At 41.0% G+C, this 27,215-nt stretch overlaps 1 protein-coding gene across 3 annotated transcripts; it reads right to left on the minus strand.

Moving 5' to 3' along the window:
- Positions 1-1,815: 1,815 nt before the first annotated feature.
- On the minus strand, positions 1,816-26,453 carry DIPK2A (divergent protein kinase domain 2A). 3 transcript variants are annotated; one of them, XM_073359750.1, is made up of 3 exons: positions 25,445-26,453; positions 9,364-9,667; positions 1,816-4,737 (listed from the first exon to the last, which is right to left on the minus strand). In XM_073359750.1, the coding sequence occupies exons 1-3, from the start codon at positions 26,096-26,098 to the stop codon at positions 4,406-4,408; spliced, it is 1,290 nt and encodes a 429-aa protein (XP_073215851.1). In that variant the 5' UTR covers positions 26,099-26,453; the 3' UTR covers positions 1,816-4,405. The 3 variants fall into 3 exon arrangements, with proteins under 3 accessions (XP_073215851.1, XP_073215853.1, XP_073215852.1); XM_073359752.1 differs by having other exon boundaries at positions 25,420-25,509; XM_073359751.1 differs by lacking the exon at positions 25,445-26,453 and adding an exon at positions 24,879-25,094.
- Between the last annotated feature and the right edge of the window lie 762 nt (positions 26,454-27,215).

A 27,215-nucleotide genomic window follows, 5' to 3' on the forward strand; every position in this document is an offset into this window, starting at 1 on the left:
ATTTAATTCTTTGAGATTACAGGTTTGGTTGATAAAGGTAACTATATAGATGTAATGCACTTTGATTTGGTACTACACTAATTATTAAAAACTAGTTTTCTTTAAAAAACCCACCAACAAACCAAGCCAAACAGTAAGGGTGATTAACCATTGGAACAAACTACCCAGGGACATGATAGATTTGCTGTCTCTTGAAATCTTCAAATCAAGACAGGATGTCTTTTTGGTAGATATGCTTTAATTATACACAAGTTATGGGGCAAATACTAGGGTAACTGAATGAAGTACTATGGCCTATGTTATACAGTCAGACTAGAAGATGATCTAACTGGGACAGATTTTCAAAGCTATTTGGGTGCCCTAGGATACAGATGGGCAACTGGTGGGATTTTCAGGGCATTTAGGCAGGGCAGCTGGACTCCACTCCCCAGTGGCAAGAAGCCCCGGTTGGCTTCCCCCACACTCCCGGCCGGGAACAGGGAGGCAAGAAGCCCCAGGTGGCTTCCCCCACTCCCAGCAGGGAATAGGGAACCAAGGTGTAGGCCTGAGATTTGACTCACCCCATACTAAACCAGCCTTGGGTGAAACTCAGGGATTTCACCACTAAAATTAAGGAAAAAATGCTCTACTATTGCTAAGATGCCCCCATTTCAGGAATGCCCCTAACAAGAATTAACACACCAAGGGTTGTAAAGTAGACACCCCCAGGAGCTGGGAAGTTTAGGGAGGAAACAAAGACCCCAAGAATTGGTAAAATAGATAATTTACACTGACCATCTACACAAACAAAGTTACAATTTGGGCATAAGAAATAAAATGTAAAAAGAGTTGAGCGGGGAAGAGAAAGGTGTCAGTGCGTGATTGGTTAAATGTTGTTACCTAGGGGTACTGAATAATGTGATAGGTAAAACCAGCTACCTCCTTTAACTTCACTAAACTTATGTACTGCAACAACAACAAAAATGCTCTTTGGGAACCATCTCCAGACTGGAATTTAACATCAAGCTGAAAGACTGACCACTGCACAACTGTGATGTGCAGAGGCATTGCTGGAACCCCCAGACGAGAGGCCACCTGGCCATCAGGTGAATTTTGTCTGTATATTGGGAGTGGTGAGCATAAGAATACATATGCCAAGCAAATCTCTGTGTGTGTTGCGAATAAATAGATGTTTAGAGCACAGCTACGTAAAGCTCTCACTGGGAAAAGATTCTGGAGACCCGTAAAGCCCTGAGGGAAAGGGCAAGTACTTAAATTGACCAGGTTTCTTCCTGAGCCCGTGGGTAAGGATAGGTGCCTTACACCCTGAGCCCTCGGAAGGGAAAGGGTGGGGGTGACTAAATTGATTGGGTTACTCTTTGAGCCCTGGGTAGGGTACAGGTGGGGTGCCCTAGGTGTTTTTTTTTTTTTTTGTGGGAACAAGGCGGGGGGAATGATAGCCCACTGAGACAGCAAAAAACAAACGAACCCCACACCTCATTAATTTTGAATTCTAGTGTACTTTTTTCAGTAGCTGAAAAACAGAAGGATGTGCCATAATTTAAGATGCACTCTTTAAGAGAAAAATAATGCTCACTTGGAAGCATTTCTAAATGGGAAACTCATTATTGTAATTGAGCTATTCATGATTATGAAAAAATAACTCCACAGAATAATTCCTTACCCAAGGAAAGTTGAGTGTCCTACCTGTCACTTTGGAATACAATGCTCTCTACAATAGTAAGAAGCAGCCTACCTCCACACATGCTTATTCTTTAAGATCAATTTACAATGGAGTGTTAAAGAACTAACTGATCTGAAAATGAAATTCTGAGATGAGATTCTTAAAGTACTCTTTATTAATATCCTCAAAAGTTGTAGAAACAACTTTGTGTAATATGAAGGCACAGGAAGACAATTTTGATAAAATATTCCAATTAAACAGTAACTTACAGTACAAAAGACAATTTTAATGCACATACAAACCCCAAATGTCTCATTCAAAAATATTTCACCAAGAGTTCATCAATATTAATGGGCAATGACTAAAAATATAAACTGTCATTGTACAATAAATATCTGATAGGTGCAAATTGAACAAAATTTATTGCTTTCCACGTAAGTGTTTTCCCTGTAGTTTTTTTTTTTTTTAAATTCTAGATTCCTTTCCGAATCAGCTTTCTCAATATATTTCAGAGGGAACTATAACCCTTAAACCAAATCTAACCAGGGACATTTGGTAGTTACAAGACTACCTCAAGTACTAATCAGAGCTGGCAGTGTTTTCTGTTACCCTTTAATAATCACACACAACTCAATCAGATAATGTGCTGGGTGTTTAAAAATCAACATCACTGATATGACAAGGCTTGCGTGGCAGCTAGTGTTATTTAATGTCAATTTTTCAATGTATTTTCTGCTAATAAGTGTATTTTGACAAAAAAAGTAGTGTAAAGCCGATTTAAAGACTCGTATCTGAAGGGAAAGAGGTTGCAGCACAGCTGGTAAAACAGCAAAAAACAAAACAAAACAAAACAAAAAAACCAAAACAGCAAATAGGAAAATAAAAGGTGCAAGATATTAGCTTCTGAAAACAAAATTAAGACAAGTGAGTTGCAGTAAAGTATGACTACATATGCAAAATGGATCCAATGTGAAAATCCAGAGCTGTGCAAAACAGTCATTAGTACACTCATCTAACAAATCTGAGAGAACTTTTGCATCTTTATATAGCGGTACTTCCCCCACCACCGCACTCACCTGCTTTGAGAAAAAAAAAGAACCAAATCAGTGTTGAATTACAATTTGCTTTTTTCTTTCACTCTGCTCCTACAGCAAAACTTTGGTCTAGCAGCAATTTCCATCTGTCTTTGCAGTAGTATTTAATAGCCATGCTGACTTTGTCATGAATGGTCGTGCATACCCAGCTCATTCCAAATTGTTTAATACCATGATTTTGGTTAATTTACAACTGTTACTTTTTTCCTTTGTATATTTGCTTAGGAGTAGAATTTTATGACACTTCAGGTAAATGGAACACTACAGTAGCTATTGTATAAATGAAATAAAAAAAATCTTCCAAGGAAGTACCATTTGGATAGTGATTGATATTTTATGCAAATTCTTATTTATAGGAGCAATCTCAGGTTTACACTAGCCATTAAAGGGACCATTTTTACTGCAATTCAAATAGTAAAACTTATTTCAAAGCAAGGTCTGTAGCACGAACGTGGCATAGTCAGTTTAACGACTAAACCGATGGATAAACATTCAGTAAATTTCATTACATTGTGAATTCAGCAGATTTGTGAATGATACAGAACAAATGCTAACCTGCTAGGCATTTTCTTCAAATTTAAATTTGAATTTTCCTCAAGCACTAACTAGTAGCTTAAAGTTTCTCAAAAAAAGAGTAACTAAGGATGCACTGAAATTTAAATTTCCATAATGGATTAGCATTACTACAGTACATAATTCAGCTTTAAAACTAGTGTAGGGACTGATACACAACCATTTTCTTTGGTTTATGCTTGACTACACTGGACTAGTGATCTTATTTTTACACCTACCCTCAATTCCTACTGCTTTTTACTATATACTCCCCCACAAGTTAAAAATGACTGTTTGCTCATACAAACAATTCCCTGTTGAATGGCTATGTGTACATACTTGCATGGAAGGCTGAAATTTTGTACAGTAACTACATCATCAAGTGATACCTGCAACAGCAGAACTACAAAAATCACATATGAACGTATTATGGTTCATACAGGACAGCTGAGTCTGCTTTATGTCTATATCCTTTTTAAAAATGTAATACACACAGTAAGATACAGTGGTAAGAACTTAGATTAGACAGTAAACATGGGAATCCCGCACTCATAGTAATAATATACTGCACAGTATTAAATAAAACTTGTTAAATTTGAAACAATGCAACAGACACCTAGATTTACCTGCATGTATGTAAATACCACTTCAGTAAGGTGTTTGAACACAAAAATGAGACAACGACATCAGGAAAAAAGCCTTTAAAACAGGCCATCAGTCTAACTTGACTTTCCAAGTAAAAGCATCAGCTAGCTTCACAAAACTGTGATACTAATGCAGTTTTATGTAAAGTACCCTTTGACAGACAAGCTGTCAATTAAGCTATCACAGTCTTATCTCATCTGACCCACCCAGGCAATCAGGGAGAACAGTCAATAGTAGCTCAAGTTTTAATTAGATAAGTACCATGTCTGTTTACAGAGGAACATCCTCTAAACACCATAATATTTTATGGCATTTATATAATTGATCAGATAGTTTAATTTTTTTTAAAAATGTTTCTTTTGAATATGTGAGTTCAAAACCTCATTTTTCCATGTGTCTTTGTGATAGTGTTTTAGCCAGTGTTACAAAAAGGAGATTAATTCACCGTGGACTACCTCACATTATTACTTAATTGTGCAAGGTATTCACGTAGTTCTTTTGCAGCTTGGAATCTACCATATCGTTTCTTTGGGTTGGCACACTCATCCAGCAAGGCCTCAAGTCGGCCATCTTTGGCAATTTCAGCTGGAGGGTCATGAAGTAGTCCTCCGGAAGTGCCACGCCAGGTGGCATGTCTTGATAAAAGGTTCTGACAAATAGCGTAGTAATTGTGGTCCACAGTGGCACGAGCACAAAGAATCTCTTTCGAGAAGGACAAGCAAGCTTCTTTATCACAGTCATCAAACTTGCTCTCATACCATACATCCCAATTTTCAGGTTTATCTGTAAAACAAAAATGGCAAAATATCGTGGGTGAGATGGAAGGAAAACAATACATTTAATACAAAATACGTCTAAAGGCTTAGTCTGCAGGAAACCGGTAAGTAGAGCCAGGTGCAAAAAAAAAAAAAAAAAATCACGAAAGTTTATTTGCCAAAAAGAACCTAGTTTCAGTAGACCTAAAATCATTCACATATGACCAAACTAAAGAATTGAAATGTCAAAACAAAACACTGTTTTCACCCCCAACTCAAAATTTTTAATTTCTGTTTTGGGTATTTTAACAAAAGCAGAGGACTCGATTCACAAAACAGCATGAAGAGAAGTGAGCTGGTGGTGCCCTCCTTATAACTTTTAGCCCAGTGCTTAGGATACTGATCTGAAATGTGGGAAATCCATGTTCAATTCCCCTTCTGCTGACGTGCAGAAGAGATCTGAACTTGCTCTCTCACATTACAGGAGAGTGCCTTAGCCACTGGGCTATGGAATATTTGGGTATGGGCCTCACTCTTTCTTCTTGAAGCTGTTCTACTTCTCAAAAATAATTAAAGTCAAAGTCATTGCTCCAGTGATGATTTATAGCCTCGTGGTTAAGGCACCCACTAAGGATGTGGGAGATCCAAGTTCAAGTCCCTGCATGAGGTCATACAATTATTCAAGCCATTGTCCCTCACAACTTTCCTAGTTATTTGCTGTTAGGATATAGATATTCAGGCCTGTCTGCAAAGGCCTATACTTTAAGAATTTAGGTGTATTCTTATCACTTGGCTAGTTCTAGAAGTATAAAAGAAAGAATCAAAATCACTGTCTGCTGGTGTAAGGCCTTCTCTTACTGTGACAGTCTGAGGCCCTGTTCTTAGGCTAAGGCCTTTGGCTAAGCAGCAGAGGCAGCCATAAGCTGGGAAGCGAACGGTCACATCCTCACATTCCAAACTAGTCACATTGAAATAAGGTGCTATTGGGCTGTTAGGCACTATCAGGACAGGATTGTATTCCTATCACCTCCAGAGAAAGGGAAGTGCCTAGAAAATGTAAAAGGAAACTTAGTTTGATAGCATCCTGTCTGGCAAGAACTCACTTATCAATAGCTGGGATGTGAAATCCTCACTTCTGTATTGTCTTGTCATTATAGTTCCCACTTTGCTATTATTTGTCTGTATAATCTCTGTCTAGTTCTGTGATTGTTCCTGTCTGCTGTACAATTAATTTTGCTGGGTGTAAACTAAGTAAGGTGGTGGGATATAATTGGTTACATAATCATGTTACAATATGTTAGGATTGGTTAGTTAAATTTCAGGAAAATGATTGGTTAAGGTATAGCTAAGCAGAACTCAAGTTTTACTATATAATCTGTAGTCAATGAGGAAGTGAGTGGGCGTGGGTGGGAGGGGGAGATGGGAACAGGGAATGGGGGTGCGGAAATTGGAATCATGTTTTGCTAACGGGGGAAATGGGACGAGGGAATGGGGGTAAGGAAATTGGAATAATGTTTGGCTAAGGGCAGGAATGGGAACAGGGACACAGGTGTAAGGCTCTGTGGTGTCAGAGCTGGGAAGGAGGATACTAAGGAAGGAAACTGGAATCATGCTTGCTGGAAGTTCACCCCAATAAACATCGAATTGTTTGCACCTTTGGACTTCGGGTATTGTTGCTCTCTGTTCATGCGAGAAGGACCAGGGAAGTAAGTGGATGAAGGAATAAGCCCCCTAACATCTGCTGGCTAAATTTTTGTGAGGAAACCTTTTGTGCACATAAAATTTTAAGCTATAACCCGCATTTCAAGAGTCCTTAGACATCTCAGTGTTTCTACAAGTTGAGCTCTAAGTGGAATTTATAAAGTAACAATATCTTAAGGATCATTAGAAATGCTAAAAGGCATCAAGCAGTGAACAGCAGGATGTTATAATTACTCTACAGAGTCTAGTTTCCCATAAAAAAGACAAAACAAAAACACACTGATGGCTTTCTCCCCCAAGTACTATATTTTAACTATATAGATCCTTTAGAACTTCATTGGAAACCAAAAATATTGTAGCTATAAAAGGGTGCTTAAGTATAAATTTTATGTTGTGGCTAAGCCTTGATTTCATCCCCTATAAATCATTTATATCTGAAGAAAAAAGTGACCTGAATGCCCCTCCCTAGATAGATGTTAAGTTAGCCCTAAGGAGAAAAAAAAAATTCTCCTTTTTTTTTAAAAAAAAGAGAGTGTGACGGCCAGAAAATCATCTAGAGTTTGTGTGTAGGGTGAATCAAGTGATAAACAGTAAACAAATAGGTGAAATCAAACCTTCCACACTTTGCTCAGGTATACATAACAGAACTCCTGACAAGTGTTGCAACAGTATCCTGGCAACCTTCCTTCTCTAGAGACTTCTGTCTAACAGAAAGTTTGCCTCTGACAAAAATAATTACCTTGATTACAAATGGGAAATAGCTGCCTTGAGCAATTCAGCAGGATACAGCAGCTCCCTCAGAGTTTCCTGGAAGAACTTATATTCCAGCTTCTCCCTAGAAGCTACATACTATTGCCTGGTTTGAGACAATTCCTCTTATTAGTGGGGAAATCAACTGTGTGTGTCCCCTTTTGGAGCCCTTAAGCACCTGTATTGCCTGATGTACACAGAAGACAAACCAGTGTTATTGGAAAGCAGTCTCTGGGCTAATAATTAGTTTACAGTTGTGATGCACTTACAATGTGTTGCTCTCACAGCAAGCTACTAAAGGCCAAGGGATGACTGTGATAAAAACACTGAAATAATTATGCAATGAAAGGTAGACTCAAGAGATAAGAAAAAACAGAATCTGAAAAAAGTTGATTCAAACTTAGCTAATTAAATTACCTCATATTTGAGAGGTGAACGGAAAAATAAGACTAGACACTCATATACTAAGGTAATTGGATCGTGGGGACCTACAAATAAATACTTAAATAGATTATGGACCCCACGTATGGATTTGCTATGAAAGCAACCGAAAAGACTAATTGGGCCAGTCTTAAAATGTAGATACTTACAGTCACCTCAGGATAATAATACATAAGCTTCTTCACTGACCCAATTTTCCAAAAAGGAAAACTAGACATTTTATTAACAAGGTGAGACACGAAGTTTGCAATAGCATTTTAAAAATATTTCCCAACACCTAGACATTACCTGGGCTTGGGGGCGGGGAGGAAGAAAGGGGAAATCTGGGTGCACGTCTGAGTTTGTGGAGTCAGTACTGAAACTGTGGGCTATCCAACATATTAAAAGGATTTATTGGCATCCCCTGCTGGGATCTGATCTAAATACATTATGAGAAATATGGACTAGTGAGTGTTATTAAAAAAATATTGCTTTGTATTGAAAGACTGCACAGGAGTGAAAAATACAGTCTAGAATTTAATTCAATGATATTAATTGTATTTGCAAAGTTTGAATAATCCACACATCCGAGGCAAACAGGAGTCATTTGGGCTACTGCCATGAACTCCTGTAGAATTTAAGTTTTCATTTTAAAGGTTTCCAGTCCTTAGACTTGTAAAATTAACCTATTCAGTTGAAGAAATTATAAACCAATATAATGCTATCAAAGTCTACAGCCTGACTATTCAAGGCCTCTGTTGCTACCTTGAGTTTCTGCAGCTTGCAAAAAGGACAATTTTTCACTGGTGCTATTCAGAACTCTGCACCAGAGAGTGTTACTGAAGAAATTCTGGTCAATTTTTCTTGGCTGCTGCTTTGTTAAGTTCTGTGCTCAGCAGAGGTAGTGACGGACACTATTTATGGAAAATGAGGGCCCAAAGACAAAGTCTGGAACAAGGGTAGAACAGACATCCTGTCTCTCCTAGCAGCCAGGAGATTGGGGAGGGGAATAGCAGTGGCTTCTATCCTCACCCATCCTGAGCCTCTAGGCTGCTGCAAGCCAGAGGAACCAAGAAATTGAAACAGAACATTCCTGCTTCATTATAGCTATTAGAGAGTTATTGGAGGGAAAGGATATCAAGTTAGATACCTATTAGCTGGAGGCTGTTATAGGTCAAGGGATAGATGGAATCCCAGCACTATCCCTTCACTCGGTAGCTGGGGGATAGAGTCAGTTTGCTTCACCCCGAGCGTCACCAAGAATAGCACAGAAGTAACCCCAATTCAGATATTTTACATTATGTATAAATAAAATGGGAGAAGCTTAGCTGAATCAAGTAAAGAACCCAACATAAAGGGGAAAAAGCACATGACTTGAGACAGAAGGAAAAGAGTTTGAAACAGAAAAAATACCATTATAGGAAAAAGGTGGAGTGAAGCCACTTTGAACCATTTAAAAAAAAAAAAAATAAAGACTGCAACAACTACTTTTAAGCATGATTAGCAGACATCAAGTAATTTTGCCCCCTCTCCCCCAGCTTTGTGTATTTGTAAAACAGGAATACCAGCAATATAGAATTCAGGTGATTCTTACATATACCTGAGCACCTGTCAATTTTGATTTCTACAAGTATGTGAAAGTTCTATAGTTCTGTTATAGATCAATTACTATACTATTTGTAGAATTAAAAGTCCCTGTTTCAGAAATTCACAGCATTCATATTCTTTTAAGACAAATTGTAAAAGATGAAGCAGGACGGACATGAGAGGAAGAACAACTTACTCTGTTTGATTAACCTTTTGTCTGCCACCAGAACATTTTCTGCATCTACAATGATAACCTTTCCATCTCTAGGACCAACTGCAAAGTTGTCAAAGCTGACATCAAGGAGGTAGAGTGCAAATTCAAAGTCATTGTTTGTCAGTTGTTCTGCTATTTCCATTAATTGCCAGGCCAAGTCCACTCGTTTTTCCCATGGTGCATTGAAGTAACTCCACAATTCTTCTCCAACATAGTTGACAGCCACCATTCTTCCACATGCTCCCAGGTACTTTGCAAATGGCCAGCCCTCATCAGATGGAAAACTCTGCATATGAACAGATTTTGTTGTTAATACTGAGTAAATAGAGAACACCAGTATATTTTAACAGATTTAACTCTCAGGGAATTACAGACCACAGCACTCACTGAGGATAAGCACATTCCAATTAAATTTTAATAGTTCTGAAGGAATAGTTGCAAGTGCGACTATACCTCTAGCACTGCTATCATAACGACGTCACCAGAGAGTGATAAAAACCATCAGTTTCCTTGAATGGAACTATTATGCATCAGCAGCTAAGGCTGCATTGCATTACTGATTTCAGTTTAACAGGAACTTTAAACCTTTCTCTTGTAAAAGTCTCTTTGAAATCCAGCACAGCACAGCCACCACCAGCACTCAGTTCAGGGGAGGAGGAGGTGTACCAGTCAATGAGATAGTTCTCTGAGCTGTAAGACATCTGTAGTTCAAATTCCAATGCAATTCACTACCCTTCTTAAACGGTTAAAACCATGAATCCCAACCTAAAAGGCATTCAGGGAGGATCTGCTGCATACTCCTCCCTGCCCACCCTCATTTTAAGTAAGTTATCAGAGAGTTCACACAGTCATTTCAGGCAGAGAACCTGGGCCTCTAACATGACAAACCCCAATTTTATCCACTGCATCAAGATGCCTTTCAGAGTGACACAAAACAGTCTGCTTAGTCTATCTCTAACCACTATAAAACACATTCAGAGTTAGGGATGGTGATCAGGAACCCTGGATTTTAATATAATCTACTACAAAGGTTTCCCCCTAGGAAAGTGCATGCCAAGTCCTTCTTCAGCAGCTGGCCATACAAGGGTCTAGCAATTACTTTAGCAGCTCAAAAAGCAAAGGTCTAAACTACAGCTCTGTAGGTGATCAGGTTGAAACTCTGCTGTTGACCTATATATTCATATATGGAAGACCTCAAAATAATTATATATATTTTTTAACTTAACTATGGGATGAAATCACCAAAATTCACATTTCAGTCATCAGTAACAAATTTTGCCTGTATAACCCATTAGTCAGAGTATGTGTTATGCACCTCCCATGTCGAAACCACAGAGGATGAAAGTCTGATAGGCTCTTGAGGTGAGAGCTGGCTCTTTAATACAAGCTGTAAAGAGTGATGCCTTTAGCTCTGGAGGTCACTGGTTGTCCTTAGCATTGGCCAAGATGGCAGCTGTCACACTCATAGGTATCTACATTGTCATAGTTGAAAGCTGAGAGATATGCTTCATGCTGGCAGGGACAGAGCACCCCGAGGAAGGGGAAACAATAGGTAGACCTGCTAGTGTAATGCACACATAAAACTAGTTGCTACAGCTTGTCCTGGTTGTATCCAGAGTTCCAAGAGAAGCTACACAGTGTTTCATTCAGGAAGCAAGTGATAACAGACTTCTTTAGACGTTCCCTCCAGTTAACAGTTTAGGTCATCAGTACTAAACATGAAGAGTTGCTTTTAGCTCAGTTACTTCCAGTAACTTTAAAATTGGGATAAAGTTTTAGGCTATGGCTACACTACAGAGCTTACAGTGGCGCAGGTACAGTAACTCCTCGCTTAACATTTTAGTTATGTTCCTGAAAAATGCTACTGTAAGCAAAACCATATTAAGCAAATCAATTTCCCCATAAAAACTAATGTAAATGGGGTTGGGGAGGTTAGGTTCGAGGGAAAAAAAATTTCACCAGCCAAAAGACTATTTTTTTTTTTTATACACACACACACTCAGAGTACAAGTTTTAAACAAGCAATTTAATACTGTACACAGCAATGATTGTGAAGCTTGGTTGAGGTGGTGAAGTCAGAGGTTGGAATATTTCCCAGGGAATGCCTTACAGCTAAATGATGAACTAGCACTCGGCTGAACCCTCAAGGGTTAACACACTGTTGTTAATGTAGCCTCACACTCTACAAAAGAGCACGAATGGCGGGAGGAGACACAGCACGGCAGAGAGAGACCGAGACACACCGTGTGTGTGCGCGCGTGCTAACCCCACTCTAAGTACATTGCCTTTTTAAGTAGATCAGCAAGTTGAGACAGCAGCTGCTGCCAGCAAGTTCCCTCCATCCTGAGCCCTGTCATGCCCCTCCCACTCCACTCTGTGGAGATAAGGTACAGGAGCAGGGGGAGGGAAAAACCCTGACATTGGCACCCCCCCACACACACAGCAAGCAAGAGGCTCCCAGGAGCAGCTCACAGCAGTGGGGGTGCGGGGGGAACGGGACGGGAGGGGGACGGGGACGACACAGCTGAACTGCCAGGCAATTGATAGCCTGCTGGGCAGCTGCTGCACAGGGAACTTAGGGGACCTAATAGGGGGGCTGCTGGCCCACCCTAGTTCCAAGCCCCCACCAGCTGGCTCCAACGGGCTGCTCTTCCTGCAAGCAGTGGACAAAGCAAGCAGCTGCCAAATGACATTATAAGGGAGCATTGCACAACTTTAAAGGAGCACGTTCTCTAATTGATCAACAACAAAACAATGTTAACCTGGCCAACGTTAAGTGAGAAGCTACTGTAAGCCAATGGGAGACAGCTCTCCCATCAACTATGTCTACACCACCACTTATGTCGACAAAATGTATGTCCGTTGGGGGTGTGAATAAGCCACCCCCTGAGAGACGTACATTACACGGACCTAAGCACCAGTGTGGACAGTGCTATGTGGGCAAGAGTGCTTAGGTTGGTGCAATTTATATTGCTCAGGGAGTGGCTTATTCACACCCAATAGTGACATAACTTATACCAACAAGCTGCAGCATGTACATAGCCTTTTTGAAGCACATCAGAACCTTTCTTTCCCTTAAGGATAGTCAACACAGTCAGAAGCAACTTCAGCAACAGTTTCTGCCTGTAATTCCAAAGCAGGAGGAGCACTGTTTATCTACTTAACTCCATGAAAACAATATAAAAAAAAACCTAGGAAATTATCAAATAAAGATGAGGTTTAGTGACACAGTTGCACCAGGACACACGCCATCCACCTAATACCTGAAAAGCATGGAAATATTAAATTAAGAGGAAAGACTTGGGCATTCTTTTCAGCTTCATATGGTTATCACTAGCATTGCAGGCACGCACATACTCACTCCATAAGGCTTTCACTTCCACCTCCAAATGCATGCCAAAAAGTAGGTATGTTCCCTAAATTAACTGAACTTGAATATGGAATACGAGAGAGATGTTGATATCAAAGCATGAGGTCACCGTTCAAGTTTCATGTTTTGAGTGCAAGTTTGATGCAGCAAGGATACATATTCCTTTTTGGTATCTGTTAGAGAGGGAAGCCTTATGGAGTATTATAGTCAATATGTACATGGAAAGGAACACACAACGTCACTATTTCCATGTTTTTAGGGTTCTGGGTGGATGGGGTGCATCCTGATGCAACCAAAACTGTCAATAAATAGTTTTTGTTTACTATGCTTAAGGATTTTTAGATCTTTATGGAGACTCTAATCTTGACTCCATTAAGACTAAGTGCCATATTATTAATATCAATATTTAAAATTACCATAGTGCCAGAAGCCCTAGTCATGGACCACTTAAACGGGGATTCAAACTTTACTTGTGGCACCTTAGAGACTAACCAATTTATTTGAGCATAAGCTTTCGTGAGCTACAGCTCACTTCATCGGATGCATACTGTGGGAAGTGTGGAAGATCTTTTTATACACACGAAGTATGAAAAAATACCTCCCCCCACCCCACTCTCCTGCTGGTAATAGCTTATCTAAAGTGATCACTCTCCTTACAATATGTATGAAAATCAAGGTGGGCCATTTCCAGCACAAATCCAGGGTTTAACAAGAACATCTGGGGGGGGGGGGGGAGAGGAGGGGAGGAAAAAACAAGGGGAAATAGGTTACCTTGCATAATCCCAGTCTCTATTCAAGCCTATGTTAATTATATCCAATTTGCAAATGAATTCCAATTCAGCAGTCTCTCGCTGGAGTCTGGATTTGAAGTTTTTTTGTTGTAATATCACAACTTTCATGTCTGTAATCGCGTGACCAGAGAGATTGAAGTGTTCTCCGACTGGTTTATGAATGTTATAATTCTTGACATCTGATTTGTGTCCATTTATTCTTGTACGTAGAGACTGTCCAGTTTGACCAATGTACATGGCAGATTATCAGACGCATTGTAAGGAGAGTGATCACTTTAGATAAGCTATTACCAGCAGGGGAGTGGGGTTGGGGGAGGTATTTTTTCATGCTTTGTGTATAAAAAGATCTTCTACACTTTCCACAGTATGCATCCGATGAAGTGAGCTGTAGCTCACGAAAGCTTATGCTCAAATAAATTGGTTAGTCTGTAAGGTGCCACAAGTACTCCTTTTCTTTTTGCGAATACAGACCAACATGCCTGTGACTCTGAAACGATTCAACCTTTGTTTTCTTTCTATAAAAATTACAGCATATCCTCTCCCGCCCCCCCCCCCCTTCAAAAAACTTACAGGACTAATTTTGAGTAGAGAATGTGGTTTTCTGTGAATTTACAAGTAAATCCATTAGTTTAAAATTAAAATTAATTAAAGCCTGGGTTCTTTAAAAAAAATTAGGATCTTCAATTTTTTCTTTGTCCTGAACAGAGTACAGACTCTTCAAACTTTCCATATAGGTTGAAATCTCTTGTGCACTGACTACATTTGACAAAATCAGATCATAATTAAGTTATCTATTGTAACCTGTGTAATAGCAGTTATATATACAGATAGGCTCAGGTAACTTTTAAGTGGTTCCATTACGAGACTGAAAGTACAGTAACAACTAGCCACCATTCTTCCTCTAAATTAGGATTCAGAGACATATCTCTATCTGAACCCCATTTCACATAGCACATGTCTCACTAATAGTCCTCCAAAACAATAATTAAAAATTAAGGGTCAGTTTCACCAGTGTGCTTCGACTGGTTTGCAATGCAAAGCAGCTGCAAATACAGATTAGCTGGCTGGGTAATCTGGCTGCTTTGGTGTACTGGTGAATTTATCCTTACAATTAAAAAAAAAATATGGTTGACACTGTGCGTGTATCTCAAACCATAGGAAATACTGCATAGTTGCATATTCTCTGGGTTTATTTATTAGGGTTCTACCTGAATTTAATAGTTAAACCTAAGGAAACTCCCAAACAAAAATCTATGTTGAAATGGAGTAAAGATTAAGAGTCTCTCTCTTTTAAAGGGTTAAAGAATAAAATCAGTTTCCTCTAATCTAGGACTACAAACACTGAAGTGTCTTAAACATAATCAGTATCGCTACACAGCATCACTTCAGGGTAAAGTTAAAGTTGTCTGGGTGTCTTAGCTGTGCATTTCCATACTGTATCATGTTTGGATTTCTTTGAAGGGTAACCACAGCTGTTAGATAGACAGGGTGGCCTACTGCAAACAGCACTGGACTAGGACTCTGGAAACTAGACTCTGCCAATGGCCTGCTGTGAGACCTTAGGCAAGTTACTTTATCTCTGTGCTTCTGTATCCTCATTTATAAAATTTGGATAGATACCTACATCCATTATAAAAAGCACTTTTGACTCTACAGATGCCACACTATAAGGGCTAGGTATTACTGTTATTTGATGACATCATTACAGGGCAAAAGTAAGGTTCTACTGGTGTTGGATCATATTAAAGAAGTTCTGTATTAAAATCACAAATGAGTTTGATTCCCCAGAGTTTAAATTCCAGGGTATTACTAATGAAGAGGTCTCTTGGTTTTTGGTACTGTTTCTCTCCCTCTATGTGTGAAACTTGCAAGCTGCTAATTGTGTTAGTACATTCTAAGACAGAGTCTGTTCTCAAAGCAATTCACAAGAGAGAGAGAGACTCAAAGCAATACTCTAACAACAGAAACAGCACCCAGAGACTCCCCGCCCTTTTGTTGTATTAACAATTGTGATTAAAATAGAGATAGAGGATGTATGTGGATGGATGCTTGGTGTGGATAATAACTGAACGATCAGGGAGGTGCCAGCCTAAGAATCCAGTGTCCATCGGCTGAAGAAGGCGTCAAGTGGAAATAACCAGAGGGACACCCGCCCCCCCTCAGAGGGCAGACTGGAATCCACCCAACAGCCTCAAGGATGGGAGAACCAAAGAACAAGATAACATCTTGGAGCCGTCAGGAATGTGCTATCTGCTGATTGATTCAGCAACAGCATGATGAAGCAATTCCCATAGACTGGCATAGGAAGAAATTCCTATAAAAAATAGACTCTAAAAAGTGAGAACTTTGGGGTCTGATTCTGCAAACCAACTTCCAGGAGCATCAGATGAGCATCTGACAAGGCCCTGCTCCCTCCTCATGTCCAGGCCACCTGGCCAGTGGCTTGGCATGAGCAACTCTAAGGCTGGTAACTATGATAACAACCTTGCAGAACGTGTGTGTGTGTATGAATGAATGTGTGAATAAATATGAGATTGAATGGAATGTTATAACTATAACTAACTGCTTACTAGGATTCTTTCTGTATTCACAGTAAATGTGGTATTTTGCCTTTTTCCCTTTAATAAGATCCTGCTGGTTTTTATTTTATTGGTATAACACTGGTGTCAAAGGGCCAGTTATACTGATTCAGGGCTCGAGAAATCCAGTCACCCATTAACTGATGGCAAGCGAATTGCTGGATTATAGGGTTTAAGTCATTAATTCCTGCAAAATTTAAGCCCTTGTAGGTTCTAGACTTATGATTGGGAAGGTAGCCTTCCTAAATGTGAAGAAAGTGTAAACCAATGCAGTGCTGTCTTCTTCATTCTACAGACATTTTAGCGTTTGTTGCTGTTCACGGTTTTGCAAAACACCAGGAAAATGAAGTTAACAAGTCCTTGGCCAATAACATTGCTGCTTTAACTCTGGATCACAGTAAATACCAAGAATCAGTCTGCTGTTGCTGCAGCAACGCGGAGCTAATTATTCACGGGACAGGCCCTGCTCCTCCTCCCACTCCACCCCAACCATGTCAAAAAAAAGTTGGGGGAGGGTTAGCGCAAGGGAGACCTCACAGCACTGCAGCTGCTGGGAGGCTCTCAAAGAGGGGAGTCAGCATCTTCTCCCTTCCAGTAGCTGTGGGGACCGTAGAGCTACAAATGGACATAAAAAGAGCCAATAGCTTAGTCCTGGATCAACATATGTAAGAATCCTGGAACACCCTCACTTTCCCAGTAGCTCAGGCAACAGAAGCAGGGGGCTGGCCCTGTGCTACTTACTAAGTGGTTGCCCCTGAACCTCACTGCTAAGCCAGTCCACTGTAATCTTTTACGGTCAACATTTGGGTTGTATACACGCACATTAAATTTCTCCGGTCTCACACTAATGCATCTGGATCTGCGCTCTACTGCAGGCATTGATCTTAACCTGAATTTACTCATATTTAACAACAAACAACAAAAGACTTTACCAGTTTGTGTTCAATTCTAATTTACACAATTTAACTGATTTTAATAGATTCTCACTAAGTACAAGACATTTTATCATTGTGTAATCATTGAAAAGGTTCAAAGAGTGTTTATACTTTAGCCATGAGTTCAGCTTCATACTCAATGATTTCTAAAGAAAACAGACACAGAATTCTAATAATTTACTAATACCATATACTTACAGACGCAATACCTACTCCTATTCTAGATTCCCCTGCTTATACATCCAAGGATCACATTAGTTCCTTAGCCATAGCACCAAACTGGTCTTCATATGCTACACATACTTACTATGAGATTCAGCATGATCAGTGCCTCCTTTAAGAGATCCTAGGACTGGCTTGCTGTATTTAAAAAGTGAACCTTCCAAACATAATGTTGGTGCAACAACCACACACCATATTGTAAAACAGATATATTTATATCTTTGTGGCAACAAAAAGTTCTTCTGACAACAAAAGTAGAGGGACTCCTGCCAATGTCTGCACATGTACAAACAAGCTCTCTGCTTCTGGCTCCTTTCCAACTGGCATGTAATAGTCAAATCTACATTTCATTACCCAAATCAGTAGCACAAGAAGGGGAGATATATATTATATTGCTGAATATGACACTTTTTAGCAGTTTTAGATTCACTGTGATTTTGAAAAGAATTGTTAACTGGAGTGCCGATTTGTACTCTTTAAGCAGAGGTGTAACTTTTGGTACTTTATTACCTTTTGAAAATATTTGCATAAATAAAATCATTATGTCTGCTACAACAAGAAAAAAAATCTCACTTTGTACTGTTTTAAAAGCCAAAAAATGCATACAAATCATACAACAGAATTCCCACTGCACATGTTTAGCTGCCGTTATAAACAAAAGCTAAATAAAAATGTTGCTAAAATCTAACTACTGAACTATAAATAGCACAGTTCTGAACCAAATGCTTGAATTATTAGTATTGGGTACACCTATATAATTAAATACTTATATTTGTTTGAAGGCAAGCTTACTGTCAGATCTGCATCTAAACAAAATAGGGTTAGCATGACTCTTAAAACCTCTTCCACCCACAGCTCAAAAACAGCTACTTGGTTATAAGTGCGCAACTTTGAGACGCTTGCTAGCACACATTTTACACTCAGTCATGATAGCAGACCAAAGAAAAGCATTCAATCAACTGTTTAAGAGGTGCATTTTTAATACAGATTCACTGACAAAAATTATGATTAAGGCAATATATAGCATAAGAGAACATATTAGTATTTTTCCACCTGTAAAGAAATTCTCCCTCTATGAACGAAGACAAGGATAACAGGCAACTGACAAAAAAAAAAAGTGTGAATCAGTTAACCTGTTGGAACAACTCATTTCCACCACTCCACCTAACAATTTAGATGTTCCTAATCAGATTTCTTAATAGCAGTGGGAAACCCACTTTCAAGCACTATTTTAAAAAAGAAAAGGACTATCAAAAGAGAATATAGCATTTACCTTATTAAAAGAACACTTGTTAGTCCAGAAAAGATGTAATTACTTATTTTATGTAAATTTACCTCACCGAAGTGTAATCTACATTAATACAGTGTGGTTTTGTCCACCCCCTTCAGGAACAGAAATAAAGCACTCCATTGCAAACTTTGCCATAAGCCTATGTAGGAGGCAGCACAGTGCTGCACTGACCTAGGAGTATTTATATAATGTCGCTTGCAATGAGGCAGCTACATTTTGTAACAGTGAAATTACACCAAACACAGTGTAGAGAAGCCATATACTACAGAAACTAAGTCAGGCCACTAGAATCCAAGGGTCTTAAGGTTATCAAGAAAAGCAAATCTGTGGACATTTGCATCCATGTGACCAAAGTCTCTTGCTTTTCAAGAAGATCTAATTTCATTGGCTGAAACTCAGAGCAATGAAAAACAATCCTGATCCTTATGTCTGAAAGTTATTCTTATATAAGTTAAACTCAGTGGTATATGTCTCGGGGTAAATTTATGTGCTTGAAGCTGCTGCAGAAGAAATAAATGCCAGATTTACCAGTCTACAGTGGGGGTGCGGGGGGAAATCAACCTAAGATACGCAACTTCAGCCACGAGAATAGAGTAGCTGAAGTCGATGTATCTTAGGTCGACTTACCTCGCGTCCTCACAGCGCGAGGTCGACTGACGCTGCTCCTCCGTCGACTCCACTTCCACCTCTCGCCACAGTGGAGTAAAGGAGTCGACAGCAGAGCGATCGGGGATCGATTTATCACGTCTACACTAGATGCGATAAATCGATCCCCGATACATCAATCACTACCTGCCATACCCTTCGCTTCAATGCTTGGATTCTGCCTATATAGCAGTTTAAAAATGGATAGTCTCTTGGACCACTTTACAGAGTTACTAGATGAGGGCGAAAAAGAGTGAATATATCAATGATTGGCACAAAATCAATTCCACACAAGTGTGCATGCCTGTTTAACAAAGCTTTAACCCTCAAGATAGTAGCCTTTCAAGATAATACTTTTTATAAAAAAGAAACACACTCATATTGTGACTTTTCCACAAGCCTGCCCAAATAAGATGCAACAAAGCACACTAAATCACTTGATGCAAATATGAATGAACGGCCCAAGCAGAGACTCTCCCTCAGGTTATTTGCTCTCCACTAAAATATATTTACTCCACACACCCATTTGGTAGGGGACCTAGGACAAAGTTTCATGGGTATAGTGATATGCTCCCATCCTGCAAGAAGCTCTGCAGTGTAAGCGTATGTGGATGAGATCCATACTGAGGATTCAACAGACAGCACTGATCAGCTCTAGATTGCAAGCCTGACAAATATTATCCATTATATTTCTGGAATCAATTTTCATTTGAGTTTGAAACAAGTTAGGTACCCTCTGTTCTGACTCCGTCTTATCTGGTTTTAACAGTATCATTTTAATGTATATTAAGGCGAAGACTAAACAAACAAACAAAAAAAAAGAGACCAATAGACTGACGCTAAAAACCATTAAAATAAAAAACAAGCAATCTTGGTATTTGTTCACAACAAACAAAATACAAATGAATGCCTTTAGACACTCACAGCAGCAACAATTTTTTATTTTAGGGCATGTCTACACTGACCCACTGCAGCGCATATGTTAAAGATACTCTATGCCAACAGGAGAGAACTCTCCACTTGGCATAAAAAAAAAAAACACACCCACCACTCCCACAAGCGGCATAAGCTATGTTGGTGGAAGAAGCTCTCCCAGTGACAAAGCGCTGTGCAAACTAGTGCTTATGTCAGTGTAACTTACGTTGCTCAGGGGGATGGAATACTCATACCCCTGAGCGACGTAAGTTTTGCAGACATAGGAAATATTGTAGACATAGCCTTAGTTTACCAGTCAGTTTTAGACCATAGCCGAAAACTGAGAAAGCCACAAATTTTCCAGTTAGACAACTAAAATTGTCTGCTAGCAAACAGACTAAGTCAAAATCCTTTTGCCATCCTGACTAAAGTAATCAAAAAAAGATTTGTGTGGAGGTAGAGCACAGATATTCATACAGGTAAAAAAAAGCATCCCACCAATTTTTGAAAGTGAGTTCAGTGTTTCATGTCACTATGTAGCTGTCTGTAGATAAAAGGTTGCACTAAGAAAACACCTGTCACTAAACTGTGTAGTAATAACTTGAATTGTTTTTGTTGCCACATAGAAATGAAACTCAATTTACAATCCTAGTTAGGCACCAAAGAAATTAACATTTATATAAAAAGTATGTTAAAATAGATATCAATTTCAGCTACAAACTAGGATTTAATTTAATTTAATATATATATATATATATATATTATTGCAAACAGGGGCTTTTTTGTTTTAAACAAATTTTTAGTTGGAGATGTAAAAAATATTTATGAAAGTGTTATCAATACCATTTATATTTTGAGGATCTAAAATTTCTTCTTCAACCTGCCACATAAGTGGATGAAACATGCAACTTCTAACCAGGTAAACCCTTTCTTATTGTTTAAACACAGAACATATTATGGAAGAGTCACTGAAGCTTATAACACTTTTGGTACTCAGAGATGTAAAACTGTACCAAATCATATGCAGTCCTGCAATTTGTTGTACTACAAAAATTAGCATGAATTAGTGAATCAAAAATAGAGTCAGTCTATAAAAGCTTGTTTAAGATTTACTAGTAAGGATGAAGTAAAAACATGCTACTGCAAAACAAATAAAAACATTAGTATTTTTACACTAGACCTCAATAATTAAACTATGTAAGTGATGATTCCCTAACTTCTATGACTTGTACAGAAGTGTACCATGCTTAACTGAAGGGTAAAGCAGAACCTTCAAACTGGCTAACGCAAAAACTGTCAGTCAATTGTGACAGTATGCATTACATAAGCACTGCCACTTTAGGAGTAATCCATATGTCAAATAGGCTTCCAGCTAAGCTTCCAATCTCTGATAAAAAGTTTTATAATCCTCAAGTCACTAGATTTAGTAGGTTTCAGAGTAACAGCCGTGTTAGTCTGTATTCGCAAAAAGAAAAGGAGTACTTGTGGCACCTTAGAGACTAACCAATTTATTTGAGCATAAGCTTTCGTGAGCTACAGCTCACTTCATCGGATGCATCCGAAAGCTTATGCTCAAATAAACTGGTTAGTCTCTAAGGTGCCACAAGTACTCCTTTTAGATTTAGCAGATGATTAAAGTCAGCTTTTCCATTATAAATCTAAGTTCAGTGCCTAAACGTTTATATTTAGTTACAGCTATAAGTTAACGAAAAAGCACAGATCAGTAATGCACAGATCCGATACTGAAAGCATTTCCTCAACCTGAAGATAGAATATGCTTTTTGTGTATATTAAAATTAAGCAGACAGTTTTTTAGGAGATAATCCACAGAACATAATTTGGCAAAGTCTTCCTTTATACTGTCTGGCTACAAACAAACAGCTAACATTGATTACTATTGTTAATCTCTTCAAAGTTTTTATTGACAACAAGGGAATCCTCCAAGAAGAGAAAATTCTTAGAACAAATCTCCAATTCCCACTCCCACTCCTTCCTTACCCACTGCAATTGAAACAAGTACTGAATATTTTAGCTTTATAAAATAAAAACCACCAAACCTTTCAAAACATCTGAGAGCAGTATACCTTTAGTTCTTACGAAGTAAGAAGGGTCTCCTATATGCTACCGTCACAGTACAAGTTTCATGATAGAGAACGGAAATTCTTATCTATATTTTTCCCCAGTTAATATTCTTCTGATAATTGCACTTATCAAAATTGAAAAGAGTGAAGTGAAAGCTAGATGTGAAGTCTAGTTAATTCAAAAAGTTAACGTAAACACATTTGTTACGTTCCAAGTTAGTTTTCCCTTAAAATGACGTAGCTTCTTTTTTATGATTTGAAAGAGCATCCAACTTCAATAAGATCTCCAAAAGATCTAATTTTATGAACCCTCAATGCTCCTGAAACTAAAACTAGACAGAATTACTCTAACAGAATGTTTTCTGATGAAAAATGCCAATGTATGCTGAATTAAAGGCAATGTGTGCTTTTCCTGGGCAGCACATAATGTTTAATTCCTTAGACACGTAGGGACACTGTAACTTTAGTATTCCACATGGTTAAATTTGTCTTTGTAATACTGGGTAAAAACATATTAATTCAACCATCTCCATCCATCTTCTGGTCACAATTCAAAAGAGAAAATTCAGTTACAACACATTAGATATTAGTATCTAATTCACAGTAAAGGTCAAGTTGTCCTCAGTGAATAGGAACAACAGGATATAGGGAAAGATTTGTTTTCACACCATTCCATGTTCACTGGTTTCTGTCTTCACGACAGTTTCTCTCTGGAAAGTTTCTTTTAAAAGCAAAGAAAAAAAAGTTACAGAATTGTAAAAGTAATCTAAAGGACACAAGCTTTCAGATTTTAAGTAAAATCCAGGCAATAGGGAGGGGAAAAAAATCTTAGTAATCTATGCCTACCCTATTCAGTCCTGTAAAAATCCACATGACAGAGTATCCCATGATTAACAGGCCACACAACTTTATAAAATCCTCCAAGAAATCTCAAGTTACTATTTTTTAGTGTGGCTACCTATGCATAAATGTTGACATATTTCATTATTTTAAACTTGTTCTGCAAATCTGCAGTCATTTCCCAGAATTACTTCAGTTAAAATGCTGATACATTTAAGTCTAATTGCTTCAGTCTTTTAGAAAGTCACTTCACCTTTTCCAAAATTTCAAAATTTGCAAAACTCAAAATAGCTTATTTGATGGGAATGCATAAGAAAGCATTTAAAGCGGATACTAAGTGGTGTAAGTATCACATTTCTTTGTTTGCAGTGCTAATTTTCAAAACTAAGACTTACACTGAACCTGTATTTACATTTGCAAAAACATTTAGAATTAGCTTTGGTATACCACAATCTACATTCACTGCAAAAGCCATATGTTAACAAGGGACACCAACTAAAAATAATTACTTCTGCCCAATTTTTAAAACCATTGTTACAATTTACACTATAAATTGAAAGGCCAGAGAAAAAGTTATTTAATTTTTCAGTCTATTTGCTAGAGGCTTTTGACAGCCCTTTGTCTAATGCATTTCACTATGTAGTCAGCGAGCTCCCCTCTGTGTAGGTGTTTCCTCACAGGAAAGAGGAAGGGAAAACTCATCTTAAATATAATTGTAAAATCAGAGAAATCACCAGGTGGGCTGAATGGGTGATCCAAAAAAAATAAACCATTAAAAAAGGTAACCAGATTTCAAGTTGAGGATACCTCTAAATACATTAAAATGCATGCACCTTTCTTAAATGAGCATTCTAGAAATTAATCAGGAGATTGGCTTTAACTGCCAGTAAATTTATCTCCACAGCATTGGCTATTTGACAATCAACTGGATGCTTCTTGGCCAAATATCTAGCAAAATACCAGACGTTTATTATAGTAATTCTATGATAATGTGTTTACTGTATTAAAATACAGTTACAAAATTCCTCCTTTAGGTATTAATTAGTTGAAACCAAGCACAGAAAGAGACAAAAATGGTTAAGAAAAAAAAAAGAAAAGACTGGACCAAAATTCAAGTCCAGTAACTTTCTAAGTGCATACTAAGTGCATACTTCAGCTTAATGTAAACAAGGGGCAGCAACAGTTCAGTTTAAGTAGTATTTATGCAAGACAAAACAACTAGTATCACAAACAAGAGATTATCAAATTTCCACGAATTTGCATCTAAAGTCTGATCAAAATCCAAGTTTGTCGAAACAGACTAAGTATACATTCTTGTCAGCCAAGTTGAGAAAGCACATAAAACTCTAAAACACTGGGAGGGACTCTAACAATGAGAGAGTTTATGAAAAAGGAACAGAAGTCCCAAACCATGTATACTAATCCTGATCCCAGGAAACTGATCAGCTAAAGTATTCTGACAAAAGTTTAAGGACTTCTCAAATTATTAATTTGAGATGGGCATGGGATTAAAGCCCTCTACTAACAAGACAAAGGGATAAATATACCACTACCCCCTTTTGGGTTTTTTTTTTTTTTTTTTTTTTTGAAGGTAGACAGTGCTGCCAAGCCTGCTACCTGCAGAACAGCTGTTTCTCTTCACCCTCTCAGATGATCGCCATAGAATAGAAGAAGAAAGCTTTCCATGGGAGGCGGGGCAGTGAAAAGAGAATGAAATCTCCATGTTTCCCCACCACTAAAGAGCATTTACAAAATAAGGGGGAGGGGTGCGAAAGCGGAGACTCAGTTTTGGGGAATATTCGGGGAAAGAGCTAAATGGAAAACAAACCAAACACAATCCCTGCCCCGTGTCGCTCAACAGGGGCAGAGCAGACTCCTTCCCCGGCGTTCCAAGGTCGTTTTGGGAACGCAGCTCGCTGTTCGGGAAGAGGGTTTGGAGAAGGTGAAGCGTGGTGTTAGCGCCTGGTTCAGCAGAAGCCCCTGCCCTTGACTACGTTTCCCAGGAGGGTTTGCACCATCTGCCCTCCTCAAGCCACGCACGGCTCTGCTCTCCCGCCACAGCAAAGCAGCCACTAAAGGCGCTGCTGGCAACGTGAACACAGAGGAGAGGCGCAGACGATGCTCGGCGGGGCCAGCGCTTGGCTGGATGGGCACTTACCTGGCAGCAGGGCTGGGCAAGGGGCAGGCGGGGAAGGAGACGGCACACGCTCCTGCAGCACCAAGGAGAGCAGGGTGGCTAGGCTCGCACCGACCTTTGTCACCCGGCTGGGCCAGCGGGAGGAGATTAGCACCGCACCCACCCGCTCCCCGGGACGCTGCGCGTGGGCAAGGGAGGCTCTCGGGAGGGCAGCCGGGATGGGGCGCGGTACCTGCGCGGAGGCGGAGGGGCGTTACCTGCAGCACCAGCGGCTCCGGGTTGAAGGCCAGCGTGATGAGCAGCTGCATGCGCTCCGAGTCCTTGAGGTTGCGGAGCAGGAAGCTGCCCGAGTCCTTGGTCTCGGCGTAGCGGCGGACCAGGCGGTCGAGCAGGCGCTGCGAGGGGCAGTGCACCAGGTCCGACCAGCCCTCCACCACGTCGGGGGTGAGCAGCCGCACGTCGCCGTTGATGCTGGCGAACTCGGTGGCGTGCAGGGCCTGCAGCAGGTCGCAGCGGCCCCTGCCGGTGGCGCGGCGGCAGATCTTGGTGTCGATGTCGGCGAGCTCCTGCGCCGAGCCCAGGCGCTTGAGCACGACGCGGCGGCTGCCCTCGCGGGGCTCGCCGTAGCGCGCGAAGTAGACGTTCTTGACATTGAGGAAGTCGAGCAGGCGCAGGCGGCCCCAGCTCTCCAGCCGCAGCTGCCCGTTGAGGAACTTGCGGCACCAACTGGTGCCCCAGCAAGCCGGGCACTTATTGAGCTGCAGGAAGCGCCGCTCCGACAGCTCGTTGCGCTGCAGCGAGGCCAGCAGCGAGTGCGTGTTCAGTACCAGCGCCGCCGCCAGGCTGCCCAGCACCGCCAGCTTCACGTAGCGGTACAGCCGCCCCAACTTCAGCGACACCAGCCGCAGCATCGTCCCGGACCGGGGCCCCCCTCCCCGCCACTCCGCGCTCGCTCGCGCCGCAGCTCCGGCCCCAGCAAACTCTCCGCCGCGCGGCTCGCTCGATAAAAGGCAGCCAAGTTACTGAGGGGGACCGCAGGGGGGAGGGGGCGGTGCCGCGAGCCCGCCGGCCCGGACTTCCCCGCCCCGGGGAGGAGCCACGCCGCCACCGCCGCGCGCGCGCCTCCCGAGCACCCCCTTGCCTCCCACCTGCCCGCGGGGTGGAGCCTCGCGCGCACAGGACTCGGCCGCGGTGGGGGAGCGCGCGCACACCCTCTCCCCGGGAAGAGGCGGGGCCGGCGCGCGCGCGCGCGAGAGAGAGAAAGAGGTGGGCGTGGAGCCGGAGGCGGAGCCGGGCAGGTGGGGCGGGGCAGGAGTGTCGTCCCCGTCGCAAACAGAGTCGGGAGCAGCAGCCCCTGTGCCGGGCCGCTGGCTGAACCGGCTCGGGGCGGACGGGGCGCAATGTGTGAGCCGCCATGTTGTGTTTACCCCCTGCCCGCCTGGCAGCAGGGCCCGGTGGGAAAGTGCCTGTCCCGGGCGTGGCTGCCCCTGGCACCGAGGCCCGAGGGTGCAAACAGCTCGCTGGACGTGCTGCTGCTGCCCGTCAGTCCCCGGCACGGAGCTGCCCGGCTGGGCTCGCATGTGTCAGCCAGTGCCTCGGTCGGTGTGTGTCTTTGTCTCGCGCACGCGGGGTGCCTGGTTGTTGCTGCCCGAATCTAGTCCAGTTCACCCCGCCCAGACACTCTCCTGGCTATTGCACTTAAACGCCACGTACTGCACGGGACTAGTGTGTACGGCTAACGTCGCGAGCATAGCTCACACCTGCCCCTGCGTGGCTGATGTCACACACATACACACAGAGTACTTGACTGTTGCACAGCAAATTCGTGCCCGGCTGGACTCAAGCCTGTCACTCAATGCCTGGTGTGTCTCCTTGCGCACATATATTGTCCCTGGCATTGCATACTGGAGCCATGTCCACTGGAACTCGTACGTGCTAGTAAGCCCAAGTGTGTCTGTAACACTCCCACCACAGCTCCTGCTTCCCAGTAAGGGCCTGGTGTCTCTCTTTCACTGGCATATGGGCATG

Source organism: Lepidochelys kempii, chromosome 9 (assembly GCF_965140265.1).
Source record: "Lepidochelys kempii isolate rLepKem1 chromosome 9, rLepKem1.hap2, whole genome shotgun sequence".
Classification (NCBI taxonomy): Eukaryota; Metazoa; Chordata; order Testudines; family Cheloniidae; genus Lepidochelys; species Lepidochelys kempii.